General features: G+C 36.5%; 1 protein-coding gene across 1 annotated transcript in view; it reads right to left on the bottom strand.

Moving 5' to 3' along the window:
* LOC120526231 (mucin-5B-like) overlaps positions 1-20256 on the bottom strand; it is a 146925-nt gene that overhangs the window by 10549 nt on the left and 116120 nt on the right. Inside the window, exons 79-89 of the mRNA XM_039749335.1 lie at positions 18493-18649; positions 18101-18229; positions 15526-15682; positions 13511-13554; positions 11941-12126; positions 7258-9432; positions 4998-5455; positions 4192-4351; positions 2065-2315; positions 1267-1450; positions 529-736 (exon numbers count right to left, since the gene is read on the bottom strand). Of these exons, the coding sequence (XP_039605269.1) occupies positions 529-736; positions 1267-1450; positions 2065-2315; positions 4192-4351; positions 4998-5455; positions 7258-9432; positions 11941-12126; positions 13511-13554; positions 15526-15682; positions 18101-18229; positions 18493-18649 (4109 nt within the window). The remainder of the gene's footprint in view (positions 1-528; positions 737-1266; positions 1451-2064; positions 2316-4191; positions 4352-4997; positions 5456-7257; positions 9433-11940; positions 12127-13510; positions 13555-15525; positions 15683-18100; positions 18230-18492; positions 18650-20256) is intronic.

The raw sequence follows: 20256 nt of genomic DNA, 5'->3' as shown, positions 1-20256 counted from the left end.
TGTCCACTTCCTACCAGGCTGGTTTTTGACAGTTAATCTAATATGCATATCTTTTGCATTTGGAAACTTGGAAACCTCACAAAGACACTCAGGGAATGTCTACACTGTCGATAATTATTGGTACAAAGTAAACCCAAATTACTGAAGCTGTTTTGTGTTTCTTGATTTTTATTACATTTTTTATTTGTTTTTACATTGCAACATATATCAGAGATGCAAAAATAATTAAAGTGAAAGGTGTAATTAAATAGGAAGGTAGGAAAATGGCTGAATTTCACATTTGATGAAGAAAATGGCTGGGATGAAAATCAAATCACACTGTTATACCCGAGGACTGTTGTACCCTTGCATATATCATCCACATGTTTGATAACTCAACACAGGTGCTCTAGAGCCATAAAAACATGCTCTCCATTGTATGTACAAGGCTGACTCCTTGCACAAGTCACTGCAGCGAATATTTTCACTTACCATTAATTAAATGGAGAAATATCATTCATATCAGGAAAATGTGAATCTCAGTCTTACCTGCTGTAGAAGATATCACAGACGGTAGAAGTAATACATGGTTCAGATGTTGTCATGGTGTGGGGAGTAGTTGGTGTGGTTGTGGTTTGTGGTTCACAGTCTGATGTGTTAGTCTTAATTCTCCAGTGAGGAGCCATATCGGAGCAAGATGAGTCAAGCTTATGGTTGGGAAGTAAGCAGTCATTTTTCTTGTTGTTGTCACAGTTTCCTGAAATAAACCAATCAAGTGAAAAGCAATTTAGTAGGACTAGAATTCCACCATCACCTTGGTCAGGAGAGTTTCCTTTGCTTTAGACCAATGTATTTGTGTTTTAAGAATTAATAACTTCATAGAGTGAAACTGTCATTGTCAGATTTTGACTAATTTAGATTGTACATGCTATTGATCATAAAGAAATAATAACAGAATTAATCTGTTAAACTAGCATGATATGGACCACCCTGAAAGCTAGACTGGTCTCAGGGACACAGGTATAGTGTCCCTCAGCTCTACAAATTAGCTGTTGATGTCAGCAAACTACAAGAAGATTATAATCTGCAGTGTTGTAAAGCAAATTCACAATTGAATAAATGGCAGTACGTGGCAGCAACATATGTCTCAATTGTACTCTCATATTTTGTCCTTCCTATTAGCATATGTAGCTAATGACAAACAATGTACAAATTTAGGAAAAGTGTGTCTGAGAGGTCAGACTTCTGGTAGAATAGAAATCAAAATGTTAATATGCGTGTTCTTACCGCACAATCCTTCTGTGTTATTGAGGAAGTTTTCCATGGGCAGCGTAACACTGAACATTAAGCCTTTCATCGTCACAAAGACTCCAATTGATGCAATATCCACAGTGATAGATATTCCAGTGTCAACAATCACAATTTCATCAGAAATAAAGGCTGAACTGATTTGGTCTTGATTGACAAAAATCTGAGAAAATAAAAATGCTTGATGAAGCTTATTATTTTCAGTGATTTGCACCTTGCACATTGTTCCTCACAGTTTCTTTCAGATACTACAGTAGTGAGGATGACAGCACTGTCTCTGACCTGCTGGTTAGGAACACATAATTGTTGTGCCTTCTCTGGCCCAACATGTCATAACTTTAACCCACAATTAGGATGAGCTCTTGATGATTATCTTGCACAAAGCTAATGTGCCACCAAAACTTATAGTTGTAAATATGACCAAAAAGTCTCTAATTTGAGTTCAGTTCTACTCAGACCCAATGCCCATCTGCAGGTCTTTTTTGCCTGTTGTTCAGATCCATGAATTGTCTGAACTTGAGTTTCTGGCCAGCGAAAATCTCACCCAGCATAGTGCACTGGGTGAAGTTTTGAACCTAGCTTTCTGAATTATCTATTCAGCAGCTGAACCACTTGTCCTGTACAGTCAATAGGTACTTTTTGTTAAATGTAATTTCTGGAATAATTATTTCATGTTACATCATAGTCAATTACAGAGTAAATCTAGCAAAAGGCACATAATGGTTTATAATACCCCGTTATTCTAGATAACAGTATTAAAGCTTGAATGCAGTTTACCGTATTTCTGATGTGTCCTTCTACTGGCTCCTGGGATAACACAATCTCATACATTTTGAAGTATATTGTGAGGGACCGTTCACAAGAAAGGCCATCTACTTGGTCACAAAACTTATCATTGATATTGATTTGGAAGTTTGAATAAATTGGGTGGATTTGCTTCACCAATACATAGGTGCAGCTCGCTTTAAAGTCATAGAGTATTCCGTCAAATGTCACATAGTGGGACTCTCCATATCCATAACAGAAACCTAAAAGAGAACACATTGAAAATGAGACTGCAGAAATATACTGGAAGAATTAGAGGACAAAGTATGTCCAGATCTTATCTTGTCAAATTAGGAGTACACTAAGTCAGTATACTAGGATGAATGGGTTTTGCATGGAATATACTTTTAGAAAACATATGGTGGAACATTCTTGGAACACCAATAAACACAGAGTATGTCAAAACTAGAAACCCTGGAGTACACATGGGATGTCAATTAGTGGAGGGATCATTTAACCTGTGACATAGTTTACAGTTTTACATCAGTTTTTTGCATCAATATTTTAATATACAGAATTGTTCTGTAAGCTCCTCTGAAAATGAAGATAGACAGATAGATAGATAGATAGATAGATAGATAGATAGATAGATAGATAGATAGATAGATAGATAGATAGATTGTATAACTACAAAGAGAGAAATAAAAACACCAAAAATAACCCTGTATATCCCAGCCAATGTTATTTAAAGGAAAGAAAACAAACAAACCAACAAAAGGCAAAAAACAAAAAGGACAGTAGCACAACAGTTGGCCAGCAAATAGAGGAGAACTACACCCGCACCTAGCTCCTAATCAACTAAATTGTAGTAAGACATCTCTGAACTGGATGAATTGTTGATCCGTGAACCAGAAAGTTCCAAGAGGACTAAGTTAAAGAATGATGCCTTCAAATGAGATGAAGTGACAAAGTCAGGGGATCTCCAGTAGGAGACCAGCAACTGTTTTGCAGCTATGACTGCTAGAGCTATTACCTTCTGCTGCAGTATAGAGGGGGAGACAGGGGAGGGAAGGAAAATCTGAGATGACCAGAAAAGATGCTGAAGGAACTGAAGAGAAAGATTTGGCCACAGAGGACCAAAGAGAAGCTTCAGGTAGACACTGCCAAAACATGTGGAAGAAACTGCCAGGAGATGGTCTGGAACCAAGCCCTCTAAATGGTGTTTGCAGGGAGTTACATATTATCCATGTATATTTTTGAACTGAGTGTGCTGATGATTGGAGCTTTTGGATGAATTTTGAGGATTTCTAAATATAGTATTCCTGCATTCTGTTGTATAAGAAGGAAGATCACAAGACCATACAGAGGAAAGTGACAGTTGTTTATAAGAAGCTTTGAACAGCAAGGAGTAGAGGACAGGCTACAGGTTTGGATTTAGAGGATAAGAAAACTGTAGAAGTATAAAGTGTGTCATAAGGGATGAGAGAAGTGACAGAAATTTCACAGGTTCTAAGCACAGACCTCAGCTGGAGATAAAAGAAAAAGGAGGAAGCAGGAATCCTGAACTGCAAAGACTGGAATGACTCAAGTCCTGAATCACTGAAGATGCTTTCTAATGTGCAAATACCATTTCTAGACCAATAATGAAAAACAATTGGCTTGCTGGGTTGCTAATGCGGTAATTAGTGCAGATGGCAGTAGAAGAAAATGTGATTGTGAGAGGTGCAGTGTGGATAACATGAAGAAGCTGGCGTATGTTGCCAGTTGCATGTCTGGACTTAATAAAACCTTTCTGGTCAGGGTGAATTAATTTATATACCACTGACTGTAACCAACAAACAAGTACTTTAGCCAATAGCTTGATGTCTGAGTTCTTTAATGAAGCTGACTGATAATTTGCACATTCTATAGAATCTTTACCTTGTTTTGGCAGAAGGTGAATCATAGCCATATTAATAGACTGACTAAAGTGAGAAATGGAGATGGCATAATTCAGCATATGGAATTTAATTTGGTACTTGATGGATTGCTAGCAAAGTGCAGCACAGTCATACTCCAGTGCTGTTAAAAATGTGACTACAATATGGAGTTAGTAGAGGGGTGTATGGATAAGCTAAAGCATATATCTATAGTACTTACAATCACATTCATAGTGGAAGCAGCAGCCAGACTTATCATACACTTTTTTCGGGGGAAGTCCATTAATACATTGAGGGGGATTCCCGGGATTACATTGTACAGGGTTGTATACAATGTTACAATCATCGTCACATATTGGAGTTAAACATTTATCAACATGCTAAAGAGATAAAAAAGAGAAAATCAAATCAAGAATTTTCATGGTGCATTGCCACCAGTGCAGAGAAAAAAACAAGTATTAACTGAATAAGATATACATCCTAATAAAAGGTAAATTGGATGTTGTAAGTGCATTTTCTTGTTTCTTTGTTGTTCTTTTGTTTTACATTAAAATAATATGGATGTATTACTATTTGCAGGGATGGTATCCATCTATTTTCTATTTTGTTTTATGCAGTTCAAGGCCCCAGGAATATAGTGCCCATCTTGGCAGCATTGGGTATAAGGTAAAAAACAGTTCCTGTACGGGATTTGAGTCCATTGCAGAGCAGAGTAGCATAAACACTCAAATATATGGGAAGAACATGTAAAAACCATCCGTGAGACAGTAGCGTTATTGCGTCACCATAAAAAATAACTTAGGGAAAATATAAAGACAGCCAAGAATGGATCAACCTACTTATAACTATGTATGCCTATTTTCCTACTATTATAGCTCACAGAGTACAGTGGACAAAGGGATATGAAAGAAAATGGTTGGTGCTGGTGATGAAGGGCAAAGAACTACTGTAATTCACAAAATATTTTTGAACATCAAAATATTAAAGTAGTCACTTTTAGAAACAATAATTAAGGCATAACTTTACCTTATTAGAAGGTACGAGACTAGGACATTTACAGGGTTTTTTTGATATAATTGTAGTTGTTGAGGTGGTTGTCGTCTCAGTAGTAGTTGTTGTTGGGGTGGTTGTTGTTTCTGTGGTAGTTGTTGTTTCAGTAGTGGTAGTTGTTGGCGTGGTTGTTGTTTCTGTGGTGGTTGTCGTCTCAGTAATGGTAGTTGTTGGCGTGGTTGTTGTTTCTGTGGTGGTTGTTGTCTCAGTCGTTGTAGTTGTTGGGGTAGTTGTAGTTTCAGTGGTTGTAGTTGTTGGCGTGGTTGTTGTTTCTGTGGATGTTGTCGTCTCAGTAGTGGTAGTTGTTGGGGTGGTTGTTGTCTCAGGAGTACTTTGTTTACAGTGTTCAACACTTTTCACGATTCTTCCTTCCACTGAACAGCGAGCAGTATAGCACCAGCCTTCATCATCTGTTACATTGTATACCTCTGAACCTAAATAGTGATCAAGAAAAACAGAAGCTTTTTAGAGCAATATGTATGATTTTCTTTTTACTGAGATTATTTTTAAATATTCTGAATATTTGAAAAAGTACTCAGCAAAATATGTCAGAGACAATAAATTGTCACATTGTACCTGTTGATACTAGAGTCATTACTGCCCAAGGATGTTGCTTGTTTTCAATCAAAAATAGAAGATATATGCTTTCAGCTGACAGAAATATGTTGCTTTATTTTGATAAAATTTAATATAAAAATGTGAAAAGCAAAACTTTAAATGTCACAAACATGGCGCTGACTATACCACACACCTCCAAGAACTGGTAAAAAGCAGTTTAAACTGATACAGCAGTAGTTTAATTTATCAGCTTTAGTTTTCTTTATTTATCATTAATGATATGACAAAAATATGTGTTTAGTATATATAGCAGTGAAGACTGCTGTTGAAATTAGGACTTCACAAAAATGTGTAGCTTACATTGCAGCACACAGCACCAATAGCATTGAAAGGTTTGGGGATTTTATATAGGGTTCCTTTACATTGGTGTGCATCTAAGAGGTTTTAAAGAAACTAAAAGGAGGAAACAATTATACAGTAAAAAGACTAAAAATTGAGAAACACATAAACTAGGTGAAAAGTTAATCAGATGGGAATCCTTTCACTTTTGATTTACATGAGTCTAGTGACCATATATATCTAGTAAGTAACAAAGAAATCTATTCCAATATGTGGAGGCACAAACAGTAAAAGTGCAGGACTAAATATACTCTAACTTTAGGCTGGCACAAATGACACATATGTATCAGCATAGTGACGTTTGTGAATCAGGACATACAGAATTTTTAGGGCTGACAGACATAACAGAAATTTTGCGTTAGAGTTTAAATGCACAATTTATGATTGAATTTACTGATTTATTGGAAGTTAATGCAAATGATATTCAGTGTGAATAAAATTATGATGGGATCCTGAGCAGGTTAAAAAAATGAACATGTGTGGTTTTAATCATTCTAAGCAAAAAGAGTACTTACATTAAAGACAATACATAGCATAACACTTAACAGATTTAAGGAACAATACGCAAGTAAATAGAAACGCAGCAAATAATATCTTGGAAGAGGTGGGTAAACCTGGAAATACTAGGAATAAATAAAAGAAAAAAGAATGGGTTTATTACTAAAGAGGGGATGGTGGTTAGCATTACATATATGGGCTGAAAATGCTTTTATGTGTATAAGACCTGACATTACTGTTTTTGTTTTTGAGAACAGTGGCACACTACTGTAATAAATTATCATGCAGTAAACTTTTTATACCTACTTTATTACCTTTTATATATACACTTCAGAGAGTTACTGTAGGTGCCCATGACTTTTTCTAAGTTTGCTTTACAGCTCCATGGGGCTCCCTAGGCATTCACATCATTATTTTTAATTCACATTTTACATGAGATATGCTATGCTGTTTCCCCAAAATTTATCACGGTTTCCCTCTTACCTTCTTCATTTCTGTATTGTTTCTTGGTTTTAGATATTGTAGGACTAATGAGGGGAGGTACCTAAAGGTCACCAAATTTAACTAACAGGAATAACTACATATCTCAAAGCATAATCTCTGATGTTCTCTAAGCCAGTTTAAGTTCACACTAGAAGCACCAGACACCAACAAGAAATCTGCACTTGTTAATATAACTGCTACAGTGGGTTGTGGAATACATCAATAACAATAAAGATATGGAAAACAACATTTACACAAAGAAGCACTACTAAAATTTAAAAAAATTAAAATATCTTACCACATACGAATGCTCGTCCATGATACAGGCAAAAACATGAGGGTGTGGATGTTGTGGTGGGTGTTGTTGTTGTCTCTGTAGTTGTCGAAGTTGTTGTTGTTCCAGTAGTTGAGGTGGGTGTTGTTGTCTCTGTAGTTGTCGGAGTTGTTGTTGTTTCAGTAGTTGTGGTGGGTGTTGTTGTCTCTGTAGTTGTGGGAGTTGTTGTTTCAGTAGTTGTGGTGGGTGTTGTTGTCTCTGTAGTTGTGGGAGTTGTTGTTTCAGTAGTTGTGGTGGGTGTTGTTGTCTCTGTAGTTGTGGGAGTTGTTGTTGTTTCAGTAGTTGTGGTGGGTGTTGTTGTCTCTGTAGTTGTGGGAGTTGTTGTTGTTTCAGTAGTGGTTGTTGTTTCACAACAAGTTGAAGTTGGAGGAGTTGTTTCAGTAGTTGTGGTGGGTGTTGTTTCTGTAGTGGTTGTTTCAGTAGTTGTGGTGGGTGTTGTTAGTGAGTGCTGAGGTACAGTTGGTTTTGTTGTTTTAGTTCCAGTAATAATAATATGTGTTGTTGATTCGGTAGTTGTAGTAATAGGTCTTGTTGATGTGGTGCATTTATTTGAACAGCATTTCACTCTAATTTCATAGTTGAAACACACTGGAGGAATATCTTGGTCTTTATTTTTGCAAATGAGCCCAACAGAAGGTTCACATTGGATTTTTTGTTGCAAATTTTTTATTGGTGTGTTCTGGAAATGTGCTGCTCTACATTCTATGTCTTCTGGATTCTCACAAATATGGATTCCTGCCTTTCTAATACCCTCCAGTGTTTCATTGTCACCATTATCTGGACCAGAAGAAGGTAAGTTAATGTCAATCCATTGTGACCAACTGCAAGAAAAACAAGAGGGAATGGAAGTAACTGTAGTCATTGTTGTAATAGTTGTTGTTGGTGTTGTTTCCGTGGTTGTAGTTGTGGTTGTTTCTGTGGTTGTAGTTGGTGTTGTGGTTGTAGTTGTGGTTGGTGTTGTAATTGTTTCTGTGGTTGTTGTTTCTGTAGTTGTAGTTGAGATTGGTGTTGGGGGTGTTTCTGTGGTTGTAGTTGTGGTTGGTGTTGTAGTTGTTTCTGTGGTTGTTGTTGTAGTTGTGGTTGGTGTTGTAGTTGTTTCTGTGGTTGTTGTTGTTTCTGTAGTTGTAGTTGAGATTGGTGTTGGGGGTGTTTCTGTGGTTGTAGTTGTGGTTGGTGTTGGGGTTGGCGTTGTGGTTGTTTCCGTGGTTGTAGTTGGTGTTGTGGTTGTTTCTGTGCTTGTAGTTGTGGTTGGTGTTGTGGTTGTTTCTGTGCTTGTGGTTGGTGATGTGGTTGTTTCTGTGGTGGTAGTTGAGGTTGGTGTTGTTTCTGTTGTCGTTGAAGATTCACATTTGTAAAGATCACAGCATAACAGTCTTATCTCATAATTGTAACAGAGATGCAAAGGTCCAGTTTGCTGTTCATTTTTGCATATCAGTCCTTGGGAAACATCACATGACACAATCTGTCCTACTTCTTCAATTGTCTTGTTGGGAAATTTTTCTGCTCTACATTCAATTTGGCTTGGCTTGTCACAGACTTTACCTTCAGCACTTTTCACCTTTTCAAGTGGTTCAACCTCATCTCCTGTTGTTCCAAATGTGGGGAAATGAAAATCATACCACTTTGTCCAGAAGCATGCACGCCTGCAGGTAGTGTGAGAAGTGACGATGGGAGTAACAGAGGTGGAATATGATGTGGTATGTGTGATTGGTGTTGAAGGTGTGGTTGTTACAGTGTGTGTTGTTGTAGGGGTTGTGGTTTCTGGAGTTGTAGGACTTGTTGTTGTTTCAGTTGTAGTAACAGGGGAAGTCATGGTAGCTGGTGTAGAACAAGGATACTGCTTGCAGCAAAATGCTCTGATTTCATAGTTCAGGCATTTAGTTGGGTTATCTTTATTGTTGCATTTAAGTCCAGATGTGTTACACTCTACCACCTGTCCTGTTTGGTTTAGAGGAAGTTCAGGAAATTCTTGGGCTCTGCATTCAACCTGGAGTGGATTAATACACATAGACTGGTCTTTAATCCGAATGTGGTCAATTGACTCATAGTCTCCACCAGTCTTCTCAGATGGAAAACTTAAATCATACCAGACAGACCATTCACAGACTTCTTCTAAACATGACGTTGTACCAGAGGTACCTGAAAACAAAAGACATTCATGAATGAGTTATAATCACTCAAGCCTTGTAAAATCTTTCACCTGACAGAGTGTGCCATTTCTCTTTTTTATATATAACAGATACAGCATGCACAACAAGAATTAACAAATCATTTCATTTTCTTTCACTACATTTGTTAGAAGAAACACAAGCTATTTGGTATGTGGTTACATGTTCAAAAGGAGTATATTTGAATAACTCTGAATTTATTTCAATCTGTGAAATGATTTTTTGAATTAATGACTTAACCTAACTACAGTATTTAGAACTTTGTTTCTAAATGATTATAAAAAAAGCATTTTATAACATTTTTTTGAATATGATTTTTCAAAGTATCAGATTTTAGAATATTTTTTTGCCTGTGCAATGAGTGAGTCACTGTTCTTCCTTTCAGCTATACATATAATCAAATAATATTTAACTGAAAATACTAAATTATCTAACACTGCAGCTCTCCTGATGGTTATGGAATTTATTCAGCTATGAGAACAAAAACAGCCCTATAGAGTATGATCCTTATTATAAAATGTGGAAAAGAAACTAGCTTTATGTGCTACAGAAAACAAAGATTTGCTCACATTAAATGAATACTGATTAGAAGCACTTGACTCAATTATTTGTGGACAGAAGCAAACACAAAAATGGCAGGATCCATATTTGCAATATATTATAATAATTATTATTGGGTTATTGAAGTGAAGTAATTTAAAATGAAGTACCCATCAAAAGGAACAAAAAGATAGTTTTATCTAGGAACATAGCAATGTTGATACAGTATGACACAGAATAAGAGAATATTATCCAAAAATATATGAGGCTAAGTACATGAAGCAAGGAACTATCTATCTAACCTATCCTTGTATCAAGGGTTACAGGGTGCAAGCCAATGCATATCCTGGCAGCAAGAAAGCCAAGTCAAGAAGCAATCCTCCAATTCATGATAGTCTTTTCTGTATGAATATCTACAAATATAGTTATTCTAAATCTATTTGCTATTGCCTATCCACTTAACAAAATGCTGTAGGATCAGAGGACCTAACTACATTATTAATTCAGAAATACAAACTCTGCACAGAAGGAATTTCAACAGTTGCCTGCTGTGACACTTAGTCATTGCTTAAATACATTATTAATTATATCTAAATCAGACAGCATTTGGCTATAAGCTTGTCAATATTATTTCAATAAAATAATAAGTAAAATGTAGGTAAGTAACATTTAAAATGTGGCCTAAGATATATCTTTTTTGATGACATGAATTAAGGTGTCTAATAGTGAAAAGATGTTTTCGGAAAATAAAAAATATAAAAATTATTTTTTTTAAATAATTATTTTAAAATTATTGCTAATCAGCGTGACTCACATTCTGTTGTTTCCCTCTACCGGCCAATCAACAAATTCACTTATTGCTGAATTTATAAGTGTATATACAGTAGTTTAAGAGATCATAACATTTCAAATTCATCTTATGTCAAGGTCTGGATGCAATAATTTCATATCATGTCATTTTCTATCCCGCTTAATCCAGACCAGGGTCTTGGTGGGCCTGGGACCTATCCCAGCAAGCAAAGGGCACAAAGCAGTGACAAATCCTGGACAGGTTGCCAGTCCATCACAGAGCGAACACACACATACACACACACAATAGGGCCAGTTTAGTGGCGCAAATCCTCCTAACCTGCATGTTTTTAGACAGTGGGAGGAAACCAGAGCACCTGGAGGAAACATATGTGGAAATATTTGCCATCTGCACACAGGGAGGACCTTGGATGCAATCACTGGTCTCCTTACTGCAAAGCACCAGCACTACTTCTACATCACTGTACTGCCTGTAATAATTTATACCTGTAAATTAATCATTACATCATAATAGTAAGGTTTTAAATAAACACTATAAAGATGTGTGCAAATAATATACCATATAAAACAGTTAGAATGCCTAATTAGATGCAGTATGTATTCTCAACCCATAATACTTCAAGCAAGATAAACGTAATAGCTTGAGATGTGGAATTGGTAACATAATATGTTCTTTCACTTATTAGTTTTTTTTTAATCCACTTACTCTAGTGCAGGATTGAAGGAACCTAAAGACTTGTTTTAGGCTTAGGTCAGGAACCAACCTTGTCATGGATGCCATAGGAGTACACTGGACTAATTTAGAGCAACCAATAGCTTAACCTGCATGTCTTTGAGATCTAGGAATAAAACTGTTGCACTTCAAAAATATGTATAATAAACAATAATATGTTTACTTCTTTACTTATGGACTGTTAACTGTTAATGAAATCTAAACAGAAGTATTGCTTAACATTTATTTCTCAGTTCTCAAAAGCCTGTGAAGTAATTGATCATGGAGTTTATAATTAGAACAGTCTAAGATACTTTTTTATTGCAAAAACGACAATGGAGCAACAGTTTTACACTTTTGTAGAAATGTTTAAGGGGTTCTATGTATCTATTCAGTTTGTAACAGAAATGATCTTACTGGTAGTTGTGCTGAAAGTGAAGGTTGTTGTACTGGTACTGGCTATAGTTGTGCAGATATAAATATCTCGGTTTATGGTTCCATTTTGTCCACATGTGGCTGTTATACAGCTTCCCAGACCATCTGTAGTGTTGTATATAGTTGAACCATAAGGATACTTGTTTCCATTGTAAATGCAGTAACAGGCTAAAAAGAGAAGCAAACAATAGGTTATTTTTAGAAAAAAAACATTTTTTAAGTAAACATTGTGCAGTGTGTTCTTCTTGCAAAGTAAACTATTGATTAAATGTAAACTCCAGAAGGCATCAGAAATAAGACATACTGACTATGAAGAAGAAGCAGAAGATACATGTAAGGAAATATACTAAAATGGGGACATCAGAATTTTAAAGAACACAAAGGTAGTTTCAGCTATTTGATGTGTTCTATGTCCCACTTAACCATGCACTTATAAAGTCCTCAAAGGCTATCCAACACAACTGTCAGATTCCAGTTGACTTTATCCATCCATCCATCCATTCATCCAATTTCTTGCACAATTTAATCTAATATTGAATGACAGAGGGCTGGAAACCATTCTAGCTGCATTATGTGCAAATTATTAATCTATACTGGATGGGACATCAGCCCATCATAGGATATCTTCATTCAGACATCTGCTATTAACATGCCTTAACATGGATGTATCTGAAATATGAGCCAGAGACAACTCACAGCAAAAACAAGTAAAACCCAAACTGGCCAGAAATTGAACCCTAGGCACTTAGAGCTGTGAGACAGCAGGACATGTTACTGAATTATCATGCCACTCCAAGTCATTTCAGAATTCCTGTAAAGCTTTTATTTATGTGATCGTCCTTGTTTTTATTCTGCCTTCTCAACAGGATATGTATCAACATATTGAGTATCAAGTTAATTCCTGAGACCGTAAAGATGTACCTATTTCAAAAGTATTTTATCCTGTAGAAACTGACACAAAGCAAATTATGGATATAAGTATTAAGTATACTACATTCACAAAGCACAATAAGAAACCACATCTTTTGAACATCTACAAATTTTGTTTGTTTGTTATTTCTCATGCTACACTGTAGCACCTACAGTAGAGCCTAAGGATACACAGTTCCTAACATGCACTTGAATCCTTGGCAGTTATGATGTTGGTCATAACAAACAGAGAACCACAGACACATGAAATAAGCTATCAAGTACTGTGATAGAAAGTAGGACTTTCATAGCAAGACTTGATGTTACTTTGGAAGAATTAAATGGATAGGACTGGCAAGCTTTGTTGGGCTGAATGGCCCATTCCTGTTTAGATTGTTCCAATATTCTAATGTTAAAAACTCAATTAATTTGTTTTTACTAATAGGAATACTTTCTACCAATTTCTGACACTTTCAAGATGCAATATTTTATTGGGAAACTGAAATAGGAGCTTTGAGTTACTAAACAGGAAAGTAAAGCAGAATCGTATTTGGATGTTAAAACATGATGGGTTACATTATCCTATGCTCTTCTGTCTTAATTTGATCAACATATGTGTAGGTAATATAAATTGTTGACCTACCATGAACATTGTAGACACATTCGATTTCATCATCATCACAGTGGCTAAGAGAAAGAGAAACAAAAAATATCTGTCAGCAAAAATGAACACAATAAGGGATAACAGTCTATCCAAAGGAATACCAAGGTTCAACATAGTATGATGTCAGAAAACACAAATGATAAAAGTGAGGCAGTGCTGTAAAGTCTTACATATATAACACTGTATGACCTGATCTGATGACACACCTCAGAAAGCGAAACTAGGAGAATCAGTGAAACTGTATATTTAATGAAATTACAGCATCATTACTCAATTAGGTGATCGCATAGGAGATCGAAATGCTGCAAACTTTAATCAAGGTTTTTAGACATTCTTTATCTATCCATGCATTTTTTGTAACCTTGGTTGTGAAGAGTCTGGGCACAAGGAAGGAGCCAGTCCGGGACAGTTTTAAACACTTTGCCACTGGGCACACTTATACACAATTACTCACTTACTTGCATCAGATGGATTTAAGCATACCACTTAACCTAATTATTATGTCTTTGTGATTTGGGAGAACCCATGCAGATAAGGAGGTAATGTAATGCATGCAGGCAGTTTTTATAATACAGGATGTTTTATTTAATAAAAAGAAAGACAGATTTTTTTTAGGTAAGGGTTGTTATACTCATTAATCATGGCACTGCTGAGTGGAGATGTGTTACAGTTTGAATAGCACACACATGTGAGAATTTCATTGTACTTTGTACATGTACAGATATAGACTTAAAGACGTCTGGTGTCAAGGGATGTAAGGACTAGAATGAGTGTCTGATGAACAAAGGCAACAAGACACACAAAGAAAGAGGGATATAAGGGCTAATATAGTTGATGAACAGAGGTTGGTAAATGCACAACATGATTGAATCTGATGACTTTACACTACCAAAATTCTGATACCAAGCCAAGTAAGGGAACAAGCCTAAATAATTGCCACTCGCTCAAAGCAAAACTGTTCTATGGGTAGTTTTACACTCGTGATGGATACAGTTTCAGTCTAATTATTTAATGAGGTTGAAAACAGTTCTCTAAAAAAGTGAAAGAACTTGAAATGAGGTATAAAACATGAAAGTTTGCTGTAATGTTGTATAATACCACAATACAATTAACAATATCAGGTAAAATACACTGCCCAGTTCAAATGAATCAAGTATTAGCAAAGTCAAGCTGAAACATTAATTACATAAAACTATTGTATAAGCATTCTTGAATTTTCATCTGCTGTATATTTCAGTGTAACCAACAAGAGCAAATAAATACTCCACACTCTCAGCTCAACAATGTGCCACAGACACAAATGTAAATGAATATTTACATATAAGAGATGGTTACATTTTGTAAGTATTTAAGATGAAAAATGACTTGTGAAAATATAAACCCATATTTGTAAAAAATGAGCATTAATTTACACTTAACTTGTGATATTAATCCAAAATAATCATCAATTATAAGAGCAAAAGAAAAAAAAACATGGAATGATAGCATGGGAACCATAAAGCTAAGGCCCTGCTGGTAATAGTATAACAGCTGTAAAAATAATGTAGACTTCACATCTGCTGTTTTAGGCACTATTTTCAGACAGACAGAGATCTGAATTGATTTGTTCTAGTCTGAATTGTATATGAAAAAGGCAGCTATTGTAAAAAACATATTAATATATCGTTTAGAGTCTAACAAACTTAGCAAATTAAGGCATGAAAAATAAGTTATCATAAATTTAACTGTACAGGAATAAATTGAGTAAAGAATCCATCCAATAAAGTTAGTAATTAATATGTCAAATGACCGAGTCATTAAGTATTTAGCTGTGTGACACTGGCAGTTTACGTTTTTCAAAACCTTCTTACAGAGATGTGTGATTGTAGAAACCATTAGTTGCTTTCACTTATTTTTTAAATTTTTTAAATAATTTAATTTATGTACAACATTCTGTAAATGCTCTTCCCTTCTTGGTGGTTATACTATATCCAATTAAAATAAGAAATATTCACCAAACCATGCAGTTTTTGTTGGTGGGAACATTTTCTCCTTGCTTATAGTGTCGATCATTATCATCATCATCATAGCAGCCACATTCATCTTGTGAAACACATGTCATTGAATCTTCATCAAAAAATGGGGCTTCGGGTGGACATTTTGGATAGCAACCTGTAAAAAATGGGAAATATGCACTGTTAGCTACTGTAAGCTTAAGGAAATCTGACATATTTGTTGACTTATTACAATGTGCAAACGTATTTATTTAAAATATAGATTTTGGCCCAATGGCTGCTGTTGATGGCATACATTTTGTCTCAATTGTGATTGTGGATGGAATTTAAACAGCTCTTAAATATGATTATATTAAAAAAAAAACCAGAAAATTCTCCTCCATAATAAATAATGAAATCAAATGCTAAAATTTTAAATGTACATTTTATATTCAGGGAGCATAGTAACCCAGTGATTTGTGTTGCTGCCTCATGAATTCAGAATGCTGGTGTTCTAATCCCATGACCAAGTGTTATCTGCGTGGTGTTTAAATGTTCTTTCTTTGTCAGCATGCTTTGTGCACCAGTTTTCTTCCACCATCCTCAAAGATTTGAAGGTGACATTAATTGCTGACTCCAAGTTGAATAGGTGGGTGTAAGTGTTTGTAGGCCCTGCAGTGGAATAAGCCAAACCTCTCTTTATATCATCATGAATTTGAAATAGATTGAGAAAATTGTATTGCATAACTGTGTAATCTTTAAAATCCTATTAAAGTGAATGTAGTATTCTTATTTTCATTTTTGAAATATTTTAGTGAGCTCCTTGTTTTTTTAATTCCATCTGTAACAGACCCTGATTTATTTTCCAACCATTTCTAACTAGTTCCTTTGCAAATCTTTGCTGAACTCTATAAAACATTTATACATGTTATGTACACTATCGGTCAAAAGATTTAGAACACCTCAGTTTTCCTGTTTTTCTTCAAATTTAATCAATCCAATTTAATGCAATGAATAGTTTAAAATGTTGAAAATTTAGGCAGCAAGTATAGATTTAAAGTTTAAGCTAGCAAAAACTGAAAAAGGTAACCCTTTTGATTCTGAATGCCAGTCACCAACTCTGCCTCCAGCATTAGAACCCCACACCATCATACCTCTTCCTCCATGTTTGACAGTTGGTGTCACACACTGAGGAACCATCCTTTCACCAACTCAACGGCATACAAACCCCCTATATGATGAACTGAAGATTTCAAATTTTGATTCATCAGTCCATAAGTCTTTCTTCCAGTCTGCAGTAGTCAACAGCTAATATTTCAAGGCTCTATTTTGTCATTTAAAGAATGGCTTTCTTACTGCCATTTCACAGTAGAAACTGAGACTTGCATTACTGGAGCTGTGGTATTAAAGAAGTCAGGAGTGGCAGAGAAGTATGTAAGAGTTGTACAGGATATGTACAAGGGAAGTATGACAGTGGTGAGGTCTGCGGTAGGAGTGACAGATGCATTTAAGTTGAAGGTGGGATTACATCGGGGTTCGGCTCTGAGCCCTTTCTTATTTGCAATGGTGATGGACAGGTTGACAGACGAGATTAGACAGGAGTCTCCATGGACTATGATGTTAGCTGATGACATTGTGATCTGTAGCGATAGTAGGGAGCAGGTTAAGGAAACCTTGGAGAGGTGGAGATATGCTCTAAAGAAGAGAGGAATGAAGGTCAGTAGGAACAAGACAGAATACATGTGTGTAAATTAGAGGGAGGTCAGTGGAATGGTGAGGATGCAAGGAATTGGTGAAGGTGGATGAGTTTAAATACTTGGGATCAACAGTACAGAGTAATAGGGATTGTGGAAGAGATGTGAAAAAGAGAGTGCAGACAGGATGGAATGGGTGGAGAAGAGTGTCAGAAGTAATTTGTGACAGAAGGGTATCAGCAAGAGTGAAAGGGAAGGTCTACAGGATGGTACTGAGACCAGCTATGTTATATGGGATGGAGACGGTGGCACTGACCAGAAAGCAGGAGACAGAGCTGGAGGTGGAGTTAAAGATGCTAAGATTTTCATTCGGTGTGACGAGGATGGATAGGATTAGAAATGAGGACATTACAGGGTCAGCACAGGTGGGACGGTTGGGAGACAAAGTCAGAGAGGCGAGATTGTATTGGTTTGGACATGTGCAGAGGAGAGATGCTGAGTATATTGGGAGAAGGATATTAAAGATAGAGCTGCCAGGGAAGAGGAAAAGAGGAAGGCCTAAGAGGAGATTTATGGATGTGGTGAGAGAGGACATGCAGGTGATGGGTGTAACAGAACAAAGTGCATAGGACAGAAAGATATGGAAGAAGATGATCCGCTGTGGCAACCCCTAACGAGAGCAGCCGAAAGAAGAAGAAGAAGAAGTGCATTTCAGTTTGTCATGTGTTTTGTAAATATGTTTCTACAGGATGTTTAAGTGCATGTGACCCAAAAAAACTGGTATTACTTGCTATTTTTATTCTTTTTCAAGAAATAATGTAAAGGCTTTGTAGCATGCTTTGGTGCTTATTGTGAAATAGTGTTTGGAGAAGCCTGGCATTCACAGGTAGTTAACTATTTACCTTCCAGTCCTGGAATCTGTTTGGAACACTTCCCACTGCGGTTTCGACATGTTCTCATGCAGGGCGTTCCACAAGGCTGGTAGTGCCACTCACAATCACCAGGTGAGTTGTAATAATCACAGAAAAGAGCTGAGAAAACATTGAAAGATGATTGTTTTATTTTGGAAACCCAGGGAATACATGGATTAATTCCCTCTCTATGTGTCTTTAAAGGTAATTCAAGTAGCAGTTTGTCTTGCCTCTGTAAATATACAATTTTCTGAAACAAAACTATTTCACTTTAGAGTAATTTTTGCATTTAAAAAAATCTACTCACAAATCTAGAATAGAACCAAACTAAAAAACTGATACAATGAAAAAAAGTATTTTGGAAATATTAAGCTATTTCTTACGGCAGATATCAGGGGTTCTCCAGGCAACACAAACACCAGCCTCATTACAGGCCTCTGCATAGGAAGCCACTGCTGTACAGAAGCACTCACAATCCCCCCCTGTGTCACAGGCACAAGAATCTTTCACACAGGCATCATAATAGGGAGATGGATCCACCTTAAAAAGAAAACACAATCAGTGAAATTCTACTGTTTCATTTAAACTTATTACTGACTTTTATCATTTTTAGAAACAAATGATTTTTCTAAAAATGCATTCACTGTTCTCTGATAAAGCACATTACTAAATATGTTTTACTGAATAATGAGCAGATAATCTAGTAGTAAATCTGGTGGGACCAAAATGAAGCAGTCAGTGCATCCAAAAAGGATGTCTACAAGCTCATTTTACTTATTATTTCGTTCATTTTAGTTATTATTTTGTTCTATGTTATTAATATTGTATGGGATTGTTTACTTGTTTCCTTCATGCTTATAATTTTTCTTTATCCTTTCATTTAGCCTCATTCTCTTCCTTAAAATGTGCTGTACATTGGTTCCATGTTTTTGGTAATTAGTGGAGAACTTGGATGTTGATAAATAAGATAATTAGTGTTGATTGGAACACAGAGCAGAGTTTTAAACCACTGTATGTGCAATTATATGGTGGCTCATCTCTACCTAAGGGCTATATCCATTCGTCAATTTCCTAAACCTGCTGTCAGGGATGCCAGGGGCCATGACCCGGCCGGGACGCCATGAGGGACCGGATGTGGGTCTGCGCCCACCCTGGATCATGTGGGGGTCGCCTTCCTGGTTGCTTTGGGGGCCACGGGTACAGGGCATGGAAGCTCCACCCTGTAGGGGCCCGTGGTCACCGCCAGGAGGCGCCCCAATGCCTTGGGGACCTGTTACCCCAGCACTTCCACCACACCAGGAAGTGCTGGGGGGAAGAATTAGGACGGCGCCCGGAGAGCTGCCGGGATGACAGCCGGCACGCTGGGGCGTGGCTAGAGGAGGAATGCCGGGAACACCTGGGGCTCATCCGGGTCCTGTATAAAAGGGGCCGTCTCCCTTCATTCAAGGCTGGAGTCGGGAGGAGGAAGGACGAAGCTCAGGAGAGCTGTGGAGGTGGCCCGAAGAAAGGCATTGAGTGGCCAGGACTGTGTGTTGGGGTTTGTGCCCTGAACTGGGTCTGAGTGACCGTATTATTGTAAATATTTGTGTAAATAAACGTATGGTGGTTGAAGAACAACATGTCCGCCTGTCTGTGTCCGGGTCAACTTTCACACTGCATAATCTGATCTAGGTGAACAGACAGCCAGACCCTATTGATGACAAAGCAAGAAACATTCCTGGATGGGACAACAGCATTTATTTTATGCTGTTGTCTGTTGTGAGTTTGTTTCTCTCATTAATGCATTTTTTTATTTTTCATGAAGTTGTTAACCTATTTAAACTTTGCATTAGTGGCAAAATAAGTTAATACAAGTATATCCATTGTGTATACATTTTTGTCTGTATTATATTTTTTGCAAAAGACATTTATTGTTAATTTTTGGGTATTCATGTACAAATTTCATTTATTCAGTTTCAATTATTAACTTCAGACCTATACATATCCTACTTTTTCTCAAGATCAAATAAACAACCAGATTAGAAATATAAAAAAGATGAGTAAGTCCTACTTTTAATATTGAATTTGGAAAATGATCCATTAAGTTCATTTTTGGAGGTAAACATCTCACTTGGTAGCAAGGTGTATATATGCAAATTATTTTGTTA

This window comes from Polypterus senegalus, chromosome 1 (genome assembly GCF_016835505.1).
Source record: "Polypterus senegalus isolate Bchr_013 chromosome 1, ASM1683550v1, whole genome shotgun sequence".
NCBI lineage: Eukaryota > Metazoa > Chordata > Cladistia > Polypteriformes > Polypteridae > Polypterus > Polypterus senegalus.
This window is presented reverse-complemented; position numbering and strand designations above follow the sequence as displayed.